At 33.1% G+C, this 20,308-nt stretch overlaps 1 protein-coding gene across 1 annotated transcript in view; it reads right to left on the bottom strand.

Annotated features, from left to right (window-relative positions):
* The window catches only part of LOC136025813 (protein MON2 homolog), a 169,113-nt gene that overhangs the window by 22,218 nt on the left and 126,587 nt on the right, over positions 1-20,308 (bottom strand). The window contains exons 27-31 of the mRNA XM_065701804.1: positions 17,257-17,419; positions 12,843-12,987; positions 6,184-6,305; positions 4,594-4,725; positions 3,493-3,499 (exon numbers count right to left, since the gene is read on the bottom strand). Coding sequence (XP_065557876.1) covers positions 3,493-3,499; positions 4,594-4,725; positions 6,184-6,305; positions 12,843-12,987; positions 17,257-17,419 — 569 coding nt within the window. The remainder of the gene's footprint in view (positions 1-3,492; positions 3,500-4,593; positions 4,726-6,183; positions 6,306-12,842; positions 12,988-17,256; positions 17,420-20,308) is intronic.

Genomic DNA, 20,308 nt, shown 5'->3' with positions numbered 1-20,308 from the left:
AGCTGACGAGAAATTTTCACACCAGAAGCTTAGACCTCAACCCGTGAACCTACTTTAGAAATTACCTACTTTAGCAATTTTCATACAATTCATCAGCTAAATTGCTATCCTAAGACAAGTCACCACCATCCCCCTCAATATGTTTTTGGACATGAGTGTCATGAGGGGCGTGGTAAGTTGTCCTTGGCGTGCTGGTAATATTTGATAATGGATAGAGTAAATGGTAGAATTGCATCATCAAGGTTAAATGCATTTGAGCGACATGATTCTCTTTTGTTTCTTTCAGTTCTCCAAAATATTGTAGGTAATGATTATGAAGACGATTGCAATATATTAGATATTCCAAAAAATCATTATTCATTTTTGAATAATTTGGCAAATAACAATGCTAATACAAGGAGGATATCGTTACGGAATTTTCAGGGCTGGAGCACTGTACAAGATGCGATTGAACCTTTTTTATTATCGGTATCTAATACAGATAGGCCTATGTGAAACTTTTTTAGACGAGTTTACAATTGAAAGTATTCACGTTGAAGATTATCAATTTTTTCATTTCGGTCGAAGTAGACAAAAGTAAGTTGGTTTTAGCGCTTAGGTTAAAAATTGCAAACCAGCTCGCGCAAGGCTAGATTTCGCCAACGAATACTAAAATGCTTTTTGAATCTTATGTCGTTGATTGCTTTTTTCCAAACAATCAGAAACTGCTAATTGTAGTTAATTATCGTACTCCGTCAGGTAGTCAGCTAGAATTTATAAATCGCTTTGAAACTTCGTTGGATGAATTAGCTAGTCTTAATACTCCTTTACGGGAGATTTTAATATTGATTTAATGAGGCTTGTATCTTCCAACCAGAATAGAATGGATAGACACACTGTGTAGTTTTAAGAATGTCCGTTAGCTCATAGATTAAACCCTGTATGTTTTATGCCATCCAGGATAACTGAGAGGTCATTTTCACTAATTGATAATATTTTTCATCTTACAGCGCCGTTAATACGTAAGTCAATCCTGATGATTCATCTGATCACTACATAATTATGGTCGATTTTCCGCTTTATTTCCCGTATAATAAAAAAAAGTCAAACAAAGCGTCGAGACTTTTTGCATTAAAATTTTTTAAATTTAATAGAAAGGGCTTGGGGACATTGACTGGAGTCCAGTTGTCGCATCTTGAGGTATTATATGACATAAACAGTGAAGAAGTTAGAGGACCACAAGCTGTTCCTAATATGTTTAGTGATTATTTTATTCATGTTAGACAATCTACCGTTTCTGTAGAAATAAATTTTTCTCCTCGCCGGATGCATAAACTTTATTTCCCCCCCCCCCTCTGAAGGTACGAGCATATTTCTGACCCTAGTTAGTTTTGTAGAGTTCCTTAGGGTTATTAAAAATATAAAAAGAGGTAACTCACTGGAATATGATGGACTATCAACAAAGTTATTAAAAAATATTGCTGGAGTGACTTCTGAACCACTTATTCCTATTTTTAATTTATTTATCAGTTCAGGTATGTTTCCTAGCAGATAGAAAATTACCCATGTAATTCAGTTGTCTAGAAAAAAGTGATGAATATGATGTAAATAATTATCGTCCCATTGCAATTTTTCCACCTTTAACTAAGGTGTCTGAGAAAATTTTAAAATAAAGGATTTCTAATAATTTGGATAATAAATTTTCTTTTACCAAATACCAGATTGGATTTCGGGCAAGCCATTCGACAAAACTCGCAGTTGCATCTCTTTTATTAGAATTAAATCACTGTTTAGATAATGACTTCCATATGGTTACTATTTACTAGGATGTTAAGACAGCATTTGACACATTAAACCATGAAATTCTTTCTGACAAAATGGATAATGTAGGCATAAGAGGGAGAAGACAAGACTTAGTAAAATCATACATGTGTGGATGTAGATTTGCGGTAGATGTCGATGGAAAACTGTCTAATTTAAAAATCTTAATGATACTGGTGTCCCTCAAGGTTCAGTAATAGGTCCGCTTTTATTATTGATTTATATTAACGATCTTCCGCAAAGTTTGCAGAGGAATATTAGTCATGCTATTCTATTTGCATATGACACAGATATATCTGTTAAAGCGAGGGATTCAACTAAATCAATTGAAAATTTGATTGTAACTGTTACTTCAGTTAATCGATGGTATTGCTTCTAATAATCTATTACCAAGTTCTACTAAAACTGAATTATGGTTTTTTGTTGTTCAAAACATGCCACTCCATTTATTTCTTGTCAAGAGCTTCAGGTTGGTGAGAATAAAATTTGTAGGAGAAAGTCATATCGTTATTTAGAAGTTTTCCTTGATCCATTGATGTCTTCTCGTAATCACATTCGTCATTTAGGGGTGCTCAAAATATTGGGTCGATGTACCGTGTGAAAAATATTTTCCCATTTTCCATACTAAAAATAATTTACCACTCCTTATTTGCTTCGTACTTGAATTACTTCTCAATTGTTTATTTTTCAACTTTTTGTTCGCATTTAAAACAAATACAAGTAATACAAAATAGGACAGCAAGAATAGCTGGAAATTTTTGCATCGACCATCAAAACTTAAAAATACATCTGAAACAAACTGATGTTCTGTTTCCTAAATTTGTCGGATTTAAAACGCATACGTGATGTAAATGTTTCCTTATGACTCTTTAAAATTCAAAATCCTAAAAATTATTTCTATAATAAATGTCTGTTGATTTTCCCCCCTCGTTTGGCTCGTCGGTGGGCAGGATTATAACAAATTCCTTTCATAAGATGTGAAAGGTTGAGGTTTTCATTTAGGTACCTTTTGCCATTCATTGCAAATAAATATAAGCTAAATGATAAAACTGAGATTGATCAATCACAAAAATCTCAGCTGTATGCAAAGAAGCAATTATTAAAGATTGCTTTTTAATGTTCGCTTATTTACCTTTAATGACGGAATTTGAAATTTATATTTTTCTTTATGTGTTTTGTTTTTGTATCCACGACGGGATGGCCTCCCAAGCCCCTCTTGCCCAGCATTTCTCTCCTGCCCAGCACTACCTTTCTCCCTTTCTTTCTATTATTCCTTGTTTTCTAAGTTTTTGTTGTTGTTTTTTTTTTTTTTTTTTTTTTTTTTTTTGTTAATTTGGCTATTATTACTATTATTACGAAGAGATGTATTGTTGTGTGTATATCATATTATTTACACACCCAACCTTACGAGCTCTGCTCTAAGTTGGGGGTTCAAGCTTTTTTGCATTTTTAAGTATATTAAATAAAGTCAAAGTCAACTGAAAACGGGTGGACGGTTAGGGTTTATTTTTGGCATTCACGATACTATCTTCAGCAAGTTTTTAAAATGCAGGACGTGAAATGGTGAAAATACTATTGGCTAATCGGGAAAAACATGTTATTCGACATAATCTACAGCTTCCATAAAAGAAGTCTGGTTTTAAAAGTGTTACCTTTTATTTCCTTTTTTTACTGTGTAAACAGTTACCATACATATAATCTACGAATATTAAGTAAATAAAAATACAAATTCATAAGAAACTGCTATTTAGAACTCGTGAGAACACCAAAAAACTAGAAAAAGTCAAAACTTATAAACCAAAATATTCATTAGTAGCTAAATATTCTGATAAAAACAAGGTTCGCCTTACTTAGATTATATATTATTTATATTTCGACAAAGGCCAGTGATCCGGCTGGACCGCTGGCCTTGGCACTTCCACAAACCTTCTGGAGATCGGGCCCGGTCCACCAGTAACTGGACACTGAGTGGAATTCTTCGTTCTAAGAAACAATTTCCATCTAACTTAGTTATCTCCCTCCACATGACTTACATTAGGTTTATAGTTGAATAGATAGATGGATTTATTTTGATGAAAGTCCAATTGGGCCAAAGTTACATACACAAAACAAGCGAAAAAATACAGAAACAAAATGTAAAATGAAAAAACATTAAAACTAATTATTTAAGAAAAACATCAATTTAATAAATTAAATTGTTGTTGATATGTTTGTTGCCGCTCGGCAAGAAACATATCAAACACACAAAACAATGTAACCAGAGGGCCAGTCTACTAGAAGATGTGCCACGTGCTGGAAACCGAATAAACATCTTCGTCGGACACTACAATTCATTTTGAAAGGGCTTCCCGAGGGCGTATTCATAAAAACAAGTCTGCTGAACACTCCTAAAGGTAATTCTGTAAGCACGACTCACGAATATAAAAGACTCTAAGTAAATAAGCTGTTGACTAGTGGCATACTAGACCCTGTTCTCGGCCTGGAACCGTGAAGGATGTCATAAGAAAACTCTTGTCACAGCAAATTAGCTTAGTTCAAATAATAATGCCAGTTGCAAGTAATGCTGGTTGTATCATTAGGATAGGCTCATATAGTGACTGTAATGAATATCCCTGGCAAAGATCACTCACATGAACTTAAACTCGTAAGTGCAAGGCCAATTATTTCTACATTTTACTCGCTGTTGCTTTACAACTTTAGAAAGGGTGATATAAAAATTTAGCTCAGCTTGATTTTTCTAATCGTTTCCTATGGCTTTCGCCCAAGATCTTAAACTAAGATATACATTATTACCTCTGTTTCAGCCCATTGTTTCTGTGCAGTATTGCGGGAGTGGTGAATTAAAATTGAACCATTTGCATCAACTTTCTGATCACTTGCAACAGTTGAAAGGGATTCCACTTTTTCTAACAGCGGGAAGAGTACCTCAAAATAAAAGATTTGTTTCAATTACACGTAACAAAAACAAAAAAAAGATCCTGTAAGACTACTTAATCAAACAGATCGAAATAAATTACTGAATATTATTTTATACTCGACATAACTTGAAAACAATAATATTGGCAACAAACTGCAAAACGCTGAAAAAGTATTAATTTTAAGGTAGGGGATTACGGTAAACACCTAAGATTTATCATATCATGCTCGATTGTTCTTTCAAATCCTAGTAAATTAAAAAAGGCAAAAATTGGACAAAAATGAAAAGAGAAACATTGGGAAATAACCAAGTTCAAATTTTAACCATTGGTTATTCCATGTTCATATATAGGCTACATTGTGATTAGGTCTATTGAGAGGCAGGCTCAAGAACCTATGCCAGGAGACTTCTACTGAAGGACTAACTAAACCATCATGAATGTAGTAAAGGAAGATAAATACTGAGATTAGCTTGATATTACCCTTAAGAGATTTATCCTAAGCAATCATACCTTAAGAGACTATACCCGTCTACCCTTAAGAGATCATAAGAAGCTGAAGTGAATTAAAAAAATAAAACTCGCCCAACAAAGAGAAACAACAAAAAAATAGTAAAAAAGATGAAAAAACTGGGACAATTTTACGAAGCCCAAACAAGGATCCCTAAGAAACAACTTAAAGAGCGATACAAAATGACAATCAGATGAAAGGAAAGTTCATAGTTCATACAAATTAAAGGATGGGGGAAGCTCCAAGCAGTGCTGTGACAAAAGAGAAACCTATTGGTATCTTTCCTTAACAGTGTTAACGGGAAAATTATATTCAAAGAGTCTAGATGGAAATTAATTGAGGGGGTAATGACCAAAATGAGGAACACCATCCAGCAACTCATTGCGGTTATATCAACTGAGCAAGATTACATTACTCTTTGTACGGAAAAAAAAATTGAGCTTTATAAGAACAAATTTAAGTCAGTAATTTTTTGCAGATTTCTAGGCTCTTTGCCTTCCCCTCCACCCTCCTGTTTTAGATCTGGATTTGATATAGCAGTACGTGCTTATAATTTGAAACAGCTTATTTTTTTTAGATAACCTCGAAGACCACACTGCATTTCTATGACGAAAGTAAAACAGTTCAAAATAGGGATGAAACCTTTTAATTGATAGTGAACAGATATAAAATCATTTAACTGCATATTTCGAACACATATACAGTGTTCATCATCAGCAGTAAAAATGATGAACACTGTATATATGTTCGAAATATCCAGTTAAATAATTTTATATCTGTTCACTGTCAATTAAAAGGTTTCATCCCTATTTTGAACTGTTTTACCTTCCTTATTTTTTTAACGAGGCTTACGATACTTCTGAAATTCCCTCTAAGAAGAGAATTTAAAAAAAAAGTAAAATTATTTGAAATACCTCCATTTAGAATAAAAAAATATCTTATTAGCGAATAGCTTACTTGCCAGAACACAGCATGCCATGTCTCATTATGAAGTAGACCTCCATGGGCCGAAACGGTTGAAAATAGTGTCTCACCAGCTGATTTTCGTACGGCTGGTCGTTCGTCCACACAGAAATCACCTGAAATTTAGCTAGATCTTTACACTTTCCCTCTAAATTCCTGTTACAATTTGTACAATGAAGTTCACACGGATTCGTCACCTCAGACCACAGATACAAAATTGCTGATTGTATTGTTTTGATTCATGGATAAGATTAATTAAAAAGGCCACACCTTCCTACCCTCTAACAGTCTCCTTGTTTGTAGATTGAGGTCTCAAAATACACTGTCTGTTAAAAACAAACTTCATTTTTTTTTCAATTTCACGTCCCACTCATGTTACTTTTTGATTTCAGCATGAAAACAAGCTAATCATGCATTAGTTTGTCCTAAAACATAAAATATAAAATAAAAACAAGCTAATGATGCATTAGCTCGCCCTAAAACATAAAAACAATAACCTTAGCAAATGTATGTTATTTCTAAAAATGCAGAATACACAAGCTAATGATATGTTAATTTGCCTCAAAACATAACAAATTTTATTTGTTAAAATAAAAGTTCAATCACCAAGTGATTGCCGAGTGACTTTGCACTTGTATAGACAATCCTGCTTTCTAGGACTTTATGAGAAAAAGGATGAGAGGGCTAGGACACATTCTGCAGATGAAGGATGCCAGATTGCCAAAGATTTTCTTTATCGGCCAACCGCCTAGGGCCAAACGAAAAGCATGTAGTTCCTGAATGAAGTGAGAAGATACCGTAAGGAAAGATTTAAGGAAAATGGGAACTTCTTGAGATGGTGTAAAGAGGGAGGTTTTTAATATATTGAAAGGGAGGAGGAGCGTACGAAGTTGGCCTAAGATGGCCTGGTGCTGCCATCTGACACAATATTATCAAACATCAAGTGAATGAACTTGGTTAAATAAAGGTTTATAACAACCATTTATTTTACATGGACTACTTGACTGTTTATGAACGGAACCGCCACCGTGTGCCATTGTTGCCTCTCAAAGTAGAAAGCTCAATGTATCGTTTTTCTATCATAATGAATCAACTGGTTTTTCCAGAATTTTCAATATTTAAGAGAGAGAGAATTTATTTTTTTAAAAGAAAAATACAAAAAAAGAAGAATTGGCCAAAAACCCTTAGGGCTTGTGCCACTCTCGAAACTACAAAATAAATCACTTATGAATGGATTCCCATAAAAAGCAAAAAAAAAAAAAACAAGCAAAAAAAGTCACCACTTGAGAACCTGTACTATACTAACCTAATATAACAACACTGTTATGCACTATTTCCCTACTTTATCTATATACATTATACATACATATATATATATATATATATATATATATATATATATATATATATATATATATATATATATATATATATATATATATATATATATATATATAAAAATAAAGAAGAAAAAATCATGAATCATAAATACCAAAACAATAGTCCCTAAGCAACCCATGAAAAGTCGGCCTATCAGTCTCTTGAACTATATAATAAGGAAGGAATTCCCATATAGAAGGAAGAACATGGTGAATCAAAAATGCACACCTTGTGGACCTTTTAATCGGTTTTCTAATTACTGACTAATTCCTTGTCTTACATCCAGACTCATCTCTCTCAAACACACTAACCAAACATTCAGGTGCATTTTTATGCAATATATCAAACATAAATAGAGCCTAATAAAAATTAAAAAGACCTGACGTTGGTAAAATATTAACTTTTTTTTAACTATCTCTTAACTCATATAAGATTATCACAATTAAAAAGAAGCCGAATCGCCGAATTTTGGAGAGCACATAATGACTTTAAATGTGTTTGAAAAGTAGATGGCCACACCGAACAACAATAAACCTAATAAAGGTGGACAATAGAAAAATATATCAATCTAAGCATACTAACTTGGAAAAAAATTTCAACTTTCTGAGAGTCCCTACATTCCCACCAATTTTAGATGATGTACATTGTATGTAATTTGAGAAACTAAGAGTCTCATCAACTATTACTCCAAAACATTTCACAGACGGTAAATGCGCAATAAGGTAAGATCCGACATTTAATTCCTTCACCAAGGATAATAGTCGGGCGATCTAGAAAAAATTACCCAAAGAGATTTCTTAAAATTTATCTTTAGATGATCAACCCTCATACACTTTTCTATCCTTGATATGCTATCTCTTGTCATAGGTAATAATTCACTTTCTGTTCTTGCTGCCACCGTAATACATGTATCATCCGCAAACAGCAATAAAGCTTGATTAGGGTCTCTTTGTATTTGGACCCTTCCAACATCAATATACAGCCCATAGAGTGCTAAGCATAAGTCATTTACATATATTGCAAACAACAGTGGTCCCAAGGGGGATCCCTGTGGGACTCAACATCTTACTTTATAATCCATTGATGGACCTCCAATTTCACTAAAAACGAACAGAAATTATTACGCATATGAGGGATTTGCCTCCTCGTAATACCTCGCTCTTTACGCTAAATTATTTTTAGTGGTTTCAACTATTTATTCTACGGCCTTTGTAATTCAAGGATCATTCTTAAGGAATTGGGACAAAATTTAAACTTTGGTGTTAAGAGCGAGGTATCGACGAGGGGTGAGCCCCCTCATATACGCAATAAAAACATACGAATATAGAAGTCCACTACGTAAGTTAATTCGTAAGTTACGTATATTTTTTACTTATAAAAATGTTCATAAAAAATTAGAAGTTCTAGTTGCCTTTTTAAATAATCAAAAAATAGGAGGGCGACTAGACCTCCTCCCTCGCTCCTTTTTTCTCAAAATCTTCCAATCAATTGCAATTAATTAATGTGCAAAATTCGTTTTAATTATTTATGTGTGGAGAGCCAAGACCAAAACATGCATTAATTCAAATACCTCCGGAAATTAAATACAAAAAAAAACAAGTTTTTTTAAATGAAAGTAAGGAGCAACAATAAAACTTAAAACGAACAGAAATTACTCCGCATACAAAAGGGACTTTTCCCCCTCAACGCCCCGCTCTTTACGCAAAAGTTTCTTACTGTTTTAAAAAGTAGAGTTAAGAGAAAGAGTCAAACTTTAGCGTAAAGAGCGGGGCGTTGAGGAGGAAAAGCCCCTTTCATATACGGAGTAATTTCTGTTCGTTATAAGTTTTGATGTTGCTCCTTACTTTCATTAAAAAAAAAGCTTGTTTTTTTTATTTAATTAAATGTAAAAAAAGAAATTAAACTTGAAAAGCATTACAGATTTAGAATAAAACAAAAAGAAGATTTATTTGATGTATATAGTGTTATCGAAGCACCTTTTTTCTAGATTTCTGATTGCTATTAGCCCTGGTCGCTCCTCACTCACATTTAGTAACTACAAACTGCATAATAAGTAGCTATCAAAATTTTATCTCAAATACTTGTCACTTGAAGCATTATTCGCTCCTTAATTACAGTTCGTTGTCACATAACTTTTCAATATATAAAATTCAACATAGAACGCATTTCTTCAATTAAACTTCGATAAAAAAAATTTGTGGTAAAAACTTGCTTCCACCCTCTGAGGAAATCCCCCGATGACGCTCAAGAGTGCCTTCACCTTTCCATCTTTTGTGCTACCTATAGTGTATAAAAAAAATAGTAATTTTTCTGCAGTACGAAGGGAGCAATCACCCCACAGCACCTATTTTCAATTTGATCGAACTGAATGGAGATAAGAGACTATCACATATAAGTAGCTATGGCTATTCGTAAATAAAAAAAAAGCGGGAGCCGTATCGACATGAAGTTTTACAAGCAAAATTTGTTTGTATGAGGTATAGATCTTTGGGATGAAATAGATGTACATTAACAAAAAAATCTTGTACTGAAAAAGTACCCAAAAAAAGAGTTAACAGTAAAAATTAAGAAACTTCTGGAAACACTTTTATCTCCAAACACACGAAAAAGTAATTAATTTTTCCTATAACCAAGAACAATTAAAATAAATGTCAAGATTAAAAAAAAAAAGCGTGTGGTAACCACTAAAGTTGTTTTTACTATTCAATTCTGAAGTCACGTTTCATGCCCCCCTTTCATTATTAGACTAAAAGATTCGATTTTTCTGGGTGGATTCTTTTTTTTTTCCTTCTTCCTAGAACATTCTGAGGCCAAAACGTTGGAAAATTTTTAGGATAAACAAATGGCCCAATGATAGACCCCATGTGAATGGAACATTCAAAAATATGCGAGAAAAAAGATGAATCTTTTCAAACAAGACTGTATTACAGACACTAGTCCCTAGAATGTCTCCATAGGAAAACAATTATAAAATATTTTTCTCTGTATGGCTGAAAAAGAATTAAAAATCTATGCTCTAACCTGGCCAAACAACATTACAGAAAATTAAAGAGATGTGAGCAAAATCTTTCTGGAATACATTTTCATCCCCCTGAGACTCGTGATAAGACCACAAACGATGCAATAACGGATCTCATTTTAGTGGTACAAAGACTACCGCCTTTCCACTGATTAAACAAAAAAGAAACAAGTTTTTTTTTTTAAATGAAAGTAAGGAGCGACATTAAAACTTAAAACGAACAGAAATTACTCCGTGTATGAAAGGGGCTTTTCGTCCTCAACGCCTCGCTCTTTACGCTAAAGTTTGACTCTTTCTCTTAACTCGACTTATTAAAAATCTAAAAAACTTTAGCGTAAAGAGCGAGGTATTGAGGACGAAAAACCCCTTTCATATACGGAGTAATTTCTGTTCGTTTTAAGTTTTAATGTCGTTCTAAAACTTGTTTTTTTTTTTTTTGTTTAATTTCTGGCCGTTTTAAATTAATGCATTTTTTTATCTTGGCTCCGCACATAAACAATTAAAATGAAATTTGTATAATAATTTTTTGGCCTAAATGGCTTTTTCATAGATATAAATGGAAGATTTTGAGAAAAAAGGAGCGAGAGAGGAGCCCTAGTTGCCCTACAATTTTTTGATTACAAAAAAAGGCAACTATAACTTTTAATTTTTTACTACCGTTTTCATAAGTAAAAAATATACGTAACTTACGAATTAACTTACGTAGCGAACTTCTATATTCGTATGTTTTATTACGTATATGAGGGGGCTCACCCCTCGTCGATACCTCGCTCTTTACACTAAAGCTTAAATTTTGTCCCAATTCCTTAAGAATGACCCCTGAATCACAAAGGCCGTAGAATAAATAGTCGAAACCACTAAAAATAATTTAGCGTAAAGAGCGAGGTATTACGAGGAGGTAAACCCCTCATATGCGTAATGATTTCTGTTCGTTTTAAGTATTAATGCTGTTCCTCACTTGGAAAAAACTTTTCATATTTATTTTTTCATTGTTTTTTTAAATAATGCTAGAAAATTCTGCGCCCCCTCCATTGACAGTCTCTTCCGCCGTGAGAAGTTTTTCCATGGAAAGATCCTCCCACGTTAACCCCCCCCCTCAAATCTCCTCCCAAACCAAAAAAATCCCCCTGAAAACGTCTGTACACTTCCCAGTAACCATTACTATATGTAAACACAGGTCAAAGTTTGTAACTTACAGCCCCTCCCACGGGGACTGCGGGGGAGTAAATCGTCCCCAAAGACATAGTTATTAGGTTTTTCGTCTATGGTGAATAAAATGGCTACCTCAGAATTTTGATCCGGTGACTTTGGGGAAAAATGAGCGTGGGAGGGGGCCTAGGTGCCCCCCAATTTTTTTGGTCACTTAAAAAGGGCACTGGAACTTTTAATTTCCGTTAGAATGAGCCCTTTCGCGACATTCTAGGATCACTGAGTCGATACGATCACCCCTGGAAAAAATAAAAAATAAAAAAAAATAAACACGCATCCATGATTTGTCTTCTGGCAAAAAATGCGAAATTCCACATTTTTGTCGATAAGGGCTTGAAACTTCTACATTAAGGTTCTCTGATACGCTGAATCTGATGGTGTGATTTTCGTTAAGATCGTATGACTTTTAGGGGGTATTTCCCCCTATTTTCTAAAATGAGGCAAATTTTCTCAGGCTCGTAACTTTTGACGGGTAAGACTAATCTTGAAGAAATTTATATATTTAAAATCAGCATTAAAATGCGATTCTTTTGATGTGACTATTAGCATCAAAATAAGCATCCATTTTTTAGAGTTTTGGTTACTATTGAGCTGGGTCACTCCTTCCTACAGTTCGTTACCACGAACTGTTTGATCCAAGTCATACTATCTTTCCAAATACCCCCTTCTCCCTATTTTCTCTCTCAGGCACTAGTTGTTTATAAATTATTCATTTTTAAGTCATACTATCCTTCCAAATACCCCCTTCTCCCTATTTTCTCTCTCAGGCACTAGCTGTTTATAAATTATTCATTTTATTCTTATTTCTCTTTGTCTCAGTTTATAATTAATTTTTTTTTCTATTATCTGACCTAGAACACCAATGTGACCTTGTTAGAATATGTTGTTTATCAGTAAAGCATGATCTTGTCTATTTTACTTAAACGAAATTCTTTCAAAATAATAGAAAATACTCAAGATTGAACATCTGAATAGCATTAAATACAATATCTAAAAAATGTAATTTCTATTGCTATTATATTAGCTAGGATTCTGAATTATTTACCAAGTTTCATATAGAGACACATCCAAAGTCGATCAAAAGGCTGGAGCTTTACCATATCCTTTAGACTAAGGAAATCTTTTTCTTCTGTTGCCAGAGTCTTTTTGAAAGATTCTCTATTCTGATAGAAATAGTCAGAAACGTTCCACTGTAAAAGGATAAGAAATTAAAAACAGTGATTGCCAAGCAGCGTTGAACAAAAAAATCCATCTTCCCTAACCCTAAATAAAGAAAAGAAAATATTTAACAAAAAAGCGTTGTTTTGTTTTTATATATATACCAGAATAAGTTTTTCCATTACAAATCGGTTTTCATGGTATATTATGCAAAAAGACCGAAGTTCTAAGCTGTAAAATTGACATGTTCACTTATATAATAAAAACCGATAAAACCCGACAACTATCAAAAAGTTAGACTATTTTGACTTTTTATTACAATAGTCTCCTACATCTTCATTTTATTGCGTTAATTTTCTAGATTTTCCGGCCACTGCCTTTCCTACTAACGCCCATTTTTTCAACTGAGTCTTTCTCCATTTAAAAGATCACTTTAGTAGTCATTTTTAACAATAAAAGCCAGCTGCATGAAGATTAAGAACAAATGAAAAAGAATAAATACAACAGTAATTTCCTCTTTTTCTAAATTTCTTATTTTCCTTTACGTTGAAATATAAAATATTTCACAGTTCAATAAAAAGAGCAACTAGATTTTAAATAAGATTTAAACAGATACAACGAGGTCTAACGACACATGATTCAAGTAACTATAAAAACATTCCTGAGAATAGAATAAATTTTGTAAAAAAAAAAAAAATAAAGTTAATTTTATGAAACCGGTTTTTCCATAAACAATATATATATACCAAAACCTGAAGCAGAGTTTGTTAAGGTATATAATTGCCTCGCTACGCCTTAATACATATTTTCTTACGTGAGCTCAGCCACCAAGGTCAATACCCGACATTCAACCACCAAAAAAAAAAAAAAAACACATTCAGGACCTCGCATCTTCAATCCATCACACCCAATAAAGACTTCATTTTTGTATCTAATAAGTGAAGAAACCAGGAAATTATTCGCCCACCCTTTACATAAAACCTAAAACAATAATCTTTCATCCCTCTTCGGAACTCATTAGGGTTTGATACCAGTATAATATTCAGTGGCATACTATTTCAGCCTCTAAAGCAAACATAACACACACAAAAATTTGCCCGAGCAGTAGCTAATCAAGATTTTTAAACTAACTTCAAATCCTTGTTTTAAACTCGTGACCATTTGAAACCGGCAAAAGAAGACAGCTAGAACACTTGGGCAACACAATATTTTGGCCCTAAAACATTCAGAACCCAGTCACCACTCTCACCACTTGATCTTGAAGCACCCTTAACCGATGCAGATGAACTGCGAACGTAGACAACAATACAGTAACACAGCACATCAGATATCTATACAAAACAGAGAAATATAGTGTTCTTATCATATTAGCGGGAAAAATCTGCTTATGTTTTCTCATCATTTCGATGCTACAAGGGATCTTAGTAGAAATCATGATGGACATGGTTCTTCTAACCGTTTAATTGTCACCGCCCAGTCTATGGATAATCATTAGAGCTTCTTTCATATATAGCAAAGGAATCTTTCTGATATTTAGAATATAGACCTTACCTTTTCTTCTAGATCTCCAAAGCCTGTACAAAAATAAAAGTATTTTTAAGAAATGATGGTGTTAGTTTTAAGGAATTATTATTATCAAAGATGGTGAGGACAGTGAAGACCTAAAAAGTAGAATAAGCAAGGCACTGGGTGCATTTTTGCGGTTGAAACAAATCTGAATGACTCGTCTGTGGAAGAATAAGATTAAGCCTGGAGGACTTTGTCTTAGAAAGATTAAGTTAGTCTTCGAACTAGTGTGAGGTGTATGGTCTGAGTGGAAAAGTGTCAAATTTTTTAAGAAGTTTTTTAAGTGATCATTACCAGTATGTCCAACTAAATTATTTCTCTTCAGAAAAAAACAGTCTTAAAGTAGGTGATCCGCAAGGGTCAGTGCTTAGTCCTTTGTTATTCATATATATATATATATATATATATATATATATATATATATATATATATATATATATATATATATATATATATATATATATATATATATATATATATATATATATATATATATATATATATATATATATATATATATATATATATATATATATATATATTAATGATCTGCCTTACTATCTAAGTAATTTTTGTTACACAACTAATGAAACAGTTTCGCCTTTTGCTGATACACCCTTTTTCTCTTATACACCCCCCTATATACTTTATTGTTCAAGGATTTGGCTCTCTATTTTTCCATTTATCCTTACACCAATAACAGTTCTAAAAAAAATCATGCAGTAATGATTTTAGCAATTATTTCTTTTCGTCAGTCTGTTCGGAAAATTTTTCCAGGTTTGAAAATTTTGCCTGTTGCAGGTCTTCGTGCATTGCTTGCACTGAGGTTTATTTTCGGTTTGCAGGCAAAACTAATAGTGTACTAATAATAACAAAACTAATAGTGTTTGATCGCATGTTAGCAACTGGTCCCAATAGAAACGAAATCCAATACACTCCAATACTGTTAACCACTCATATCTCAAAAGTACGTACTTATCTCTCTAGGGGCCATATTACATGCCCGCAGCTCTTTTACATTCTCTTAACGAAGTTTACTGAATTTCTTCCAAACAAATTTATAAACAATTTATTCCAAATCTTTCCAAACAAATTTGTTCCTCAATATTATAATTTTTAATTGTATCAAGACAAATAATTTTTAATTGTACCAATTGTATCGAAAAAATATATAATTGTTCCTCAACATTTTTATTGTCGTTTCAATGTCTATTTCTGGCGGCTCAGTAAATATCTTAACTTTGGTTTCCAGATTATCAGCCACGTTTTTTTAGTGATTTATTGTTCATTAGGTCTACAGTTCGTCCCCACAATACAATGGGTAGTGTTGATTTCCGAGTGCCTAGAGGTATTTTTCCCGTTCATGTGTTTCTGTTTTTTTTTTTTTTTTTTTTTTTTTTTTTTTTTTTTTTTTTTTTCAAAGGTACGTGGAAATGCAATAGTTTAACAAGTGATATTAGGATTATTGAAGACCCCATATATTTAGAAAACCATTCAGGAGCTGCTTCTTGTAGAATATGAAATTCGATTTATTTATTTATTAGGAGATTATGATGATATGAAGTTCCAGAGGAAAAGCAAAGTAATGATATTTCTTTTTTGTTACCTCTTTTTTGTTTAGTGTGATGGTATTAGTGATGTTGGTGCCCAAGTATTCTTTCTTTTCATTTTTAAGGATTTTCTTTTCTCTACCACCACCATGGACAAACTTTGCATTTTAGGGGAGGGGTTAGCAGCAATTTCTCTTTATTATGTGTTTTGTAAATGAATCCTTGGCTCTCTCTAAACTAAGCTTGGAGTAATAGAAGCCTCAATAATGCCAGTGGTGAAGTATGGGTCTGAAACATGAGGAACTTAGAATAGTTGAGGAAAATATTTTAGATGATTTCCAAAGATATTATCTAAGGATAGTTTAGGTACTCCTTTGACTGACGGTACTCGTTGGAAATCGCTTGATATCAAGCAAAATTTTGAACCAGTATCACCTAAGCAATGAGCCCCCTCTGAGGTTTATACGATAACCCTTTCTATAAAACTATCTAAGGATAGTTTTAGGCATTCATCTGTACTCGTTTGGTACCAAACAATATTTAGTACCAATAAGACCAGTCCCATGAGCCTTCTCTGAAGTTTATACGACCACCCTTTCTATAAAACTATCTAAGGATAGTTTTAGGTATTTGTCGGTACTCGTTTGATATCAAGCAATACTCTGAGCGCAAAATGTGGTTCGACCCACTCTTTAAGACTGTAATGAAAGAAACTCATGGTGACCAGGCCTCATTTTTCAGATGAAAGATTACAGAATTCCAAACATTGTACTTAATACCCATCAATCTGTGGCAAAAATAAAAGCAGGTCATCCCCGAATTAATGGGAAGAGGCTAGAAGAAAGAACTTAATTAAAAAATGAGCCCCATGGAGAAGGGTAAATAACCAATTTTTGAACGGGTTGGGGTGGAGGAAGAGCATGCACAGCTGTGTTGGGCGTTTTCTGGAGGTGTTATCAGCAGTAGCAATAGTAATCAGATCAAATGACCGTACTTTATTCTTATTCTACAAACCGACCTGCTTCTCTGTATGTTCAAAAGATTTAATTTAACATCACTGAAGAAAAACTTTCTAAATTCTAATGAAACATGAAATATACAAGGAATTTGAGTAAACATAAAATATGTAAGATGGAAATACATATTGACTATGATAAATTTATGACTTGGGTGAATATGACTCACAAGCATTCCAATAGAGGTCAAAGAAACGTTTAGTTCCTGTGTTTGGGATCCAAAGCATCCAACTGTTTCTACAATAAGTGGCAGGCATCGTATCGGAATGATGGGAAGAAAATCTGTGACGATAAGCTGCATACACTGAAAGGCTGCCCGAACAAGAGATTCACTAGAACAGTTATAATATAATAGTATATATAGTAATAATGTAATAATAAAATAGTAGCTAAGAAATGAAATAACAAAACAGAAAAAAAATCAAAGGCTGGTTGTAGCTAGACAATAGCTTAGATTAAAACTGGGCTCAATGATCTTAACTAAGAAATTACCGCCAAGATTTAAACTCTCAGTGGACAGTGAAGTTCTTCAGAAGATCGGATTTAGGGCCCCGACACGTGAAAATACGCCATTTTATAGATAAACAAATTTCGTTTTGCTTTTGAATCGAACGAAGGTCACAGCGACCTATTCCATCTTCTATCACCAGATAATACCCATAGATTAGATAGTAAAGAAATTCGCCACTAAGCCAGGTATTCTGGTGATAGAAGATGGACACTTATCGTTTGCATCACATGTGAGCGAAATGTCAAAGCGAGGGAAAGCAGCAGTTGGTGCAATATTACGTAATGACCTAGTGAAAAAGTCGAAGTCATTAAAAATGTTTAAGCAAAGCAATCGATTACGGAGCTGAGCTATGGGGCCTGGAGGCCACGGAGAAGCTAAATCAGTCCAGTTTAGATACTACAAAAGACTTTTCGGGCTGCACCAGACAACACATAACCAGCTAATCAAAGGAGGCTTCGGCATCTTCTCACTGAAATTGCACCGGCTTTATCAAGTATTTAAGTTTTGCCTGATGACCGATGGGCTAAACAAGCTTATAATGATTTGCTTCGAATTAATAGGAAAACTACTTGGACTCAACAAATCAAGAAATCTCGGCTTCTCTTATTTGTGGATAGAAGGAAACGGATCCGGAAACACACATTGCCTTCCAGAAATTATGCAGAGATTGAAAGACCAAGAGATACAAGAGTGGGGTTGTTTAGTACGTTCGTCGGAAACACTAAAGGAATATAGTAAAGTAAAACAAATTTTTGGGGAAGAATATTATTTTAAGGTATATTTACCTTTTAGATATTTAAAATCATGGATCCAGTTGAGAGGAAATTGCCTTCCAGTACATAGGGGACAGAAATAAAAAAAAAATAAGGGTACAAATGGTAGGTGTGGGTATTGCGGAAAAGAGGATAATAATTTAGCCCATTTCTTCAAGGAGTGCCAGGAGCTTGAAAGTCTTAGGGATGAAATTTGGGGGGATCATCGGTTGGTGCTGCTTTCTGATATCCTGAGGTCTTCGATGCCTGGAACCATATGCAAAATGGCACGATATGTGGAAAAGGCGGGAGAGGCTCAGTCGAGCTCGAGTGAATGAAAATAAGTATTGTTTTATATTGAGTGTGGGTTCTGTGCAGTTTTGTATTATTAAATCAGGTTGTGTATGCCGTAGGGCTCAAATAAACTTCCTTTCTTTCTTTCTTATAGAATTCTGTTTGTTATTTCCCATTATCATATTTTCTCTAGCACTAGTTATTTTTGCAAAATATTCTTTTTTCCGTGTCTAAGACAAATAAAACTAATTTATTGAACAGAAGACGTAAAAATAACATACCTAAAAAGTTTAGGCTAATTAAAGCCTCCAAACAATTTGATTCATTTTCGCTTCAACAATTAAAATTCATAAAAAAAAGATGATCACGTAAAACCGCGGGCGATTGTAAGTTTCAAAACTTGCGAAATTAAAGTAATGTGTTTTTGAAAAATCGTCTACAGATTTATTATTATTTAAAAGAAATGCGCCATAAAAAAAAAAAAAAAAAAAAAAAAAAAAAAAAAAAAAAAAAAAAAAAAAACTGAAAAACACTGGATATAAAAATGAACCTGACTATACTTCTGAATTTAGCATAAAAATTTTACATTAGTTAAAACATCATGACAATTCAATTGTTTTTTACTTTTTTTTGTCCGAATCAACAACAAAATTTCACCAAAAATAAAATTACTGCAAAAATCGTAGGCAATAAGAAGTGCCAAAATTTGAGAAATCAAAACAATATATTTCAGAAAAACACCTACTGATTCATTATTATTTAGCAGAAGAAAAAAACTTTTATATTCCACAAAACAGTAGACATAAAAATAAATCTGACTACACTATGAAGTCCAGCATAAAAAGTTCAGCTTAGTTAAAACATTCCAACAATTCAATCATTTTTTACTTCTTGTTTTTGCCCGGAACCAAAAATTACACTAAAAAAAAGATACCCAAGTAAAACCATAGGTGATAGAAATTTCAAAACTTAGGATATCAAAACAATATGTTTTTGAAATATAGTCAATTAATTTATTTTTATTTTAACAGAAGAAAGCAAAACCTTGCTCACCAATAGCATCCATGGACATAGATATTACATTTTATCGATATAAATTAATCTACTCTGTCTATAAAATTTTGATTTAATTTTTTTAAGTCACTTTACGTTAATAATTAATAATTTAGATACAGTTTTATATGGAACAAAAAGATAACTCAAACATATCAAACTGAAAAACGACTTTAGACCTAGAAGTATCGAGCAAAAGCAGAAAGACTCAACAAGAAAGAATCTTTAAAATACATTTACTGGCCATGTCCCTAAAAGTAAAACAATCAAAATAATTTCCAACTGGGTTTCATATTTCCATTTCCATTTCAGTTCTACCTTCTTTCTTTCTTTCCTTCTTGTTGGCTAAGTTTTCTACGTCTAAAGTCTGTGGGTTTCTATTCTATGAGGTGTAATTATTCATTGACCAGCTGGATGGGTAATTAGCCTGTGCAACTGAAAAAATTCTTCAGAAACTTAGGCTTAATTTTTAATAACTTAAGCTTAATTCTTAATTCATAATTCTTACGGCTTTTCTTTTATGGTGTAATTTTATGTATAATTAGTGGCGAATTTCTTTACTATCTAATCTATGGGTATTATCTGGTGATGGAAAATGGAATAGGTCACTA

Source organism: Artemia franciscana, chromosome 4 (assembly GCF_032884065.1).
Source record: "Artemia franciscana chromosome 4, ASM3288406v1, whole genome shotgun sequence".
NCBI lineage: Eukaryota > Metazoa > Arthropoda > Branchiopoda > Anostraca > Artemiidae > Artemia > Artemia franciscana.
The sequence above is the reverse complement of the archived record's forward strand: the minus strand, read 5'-3'. Positions and strand labels throughout refer to the sequence as shown.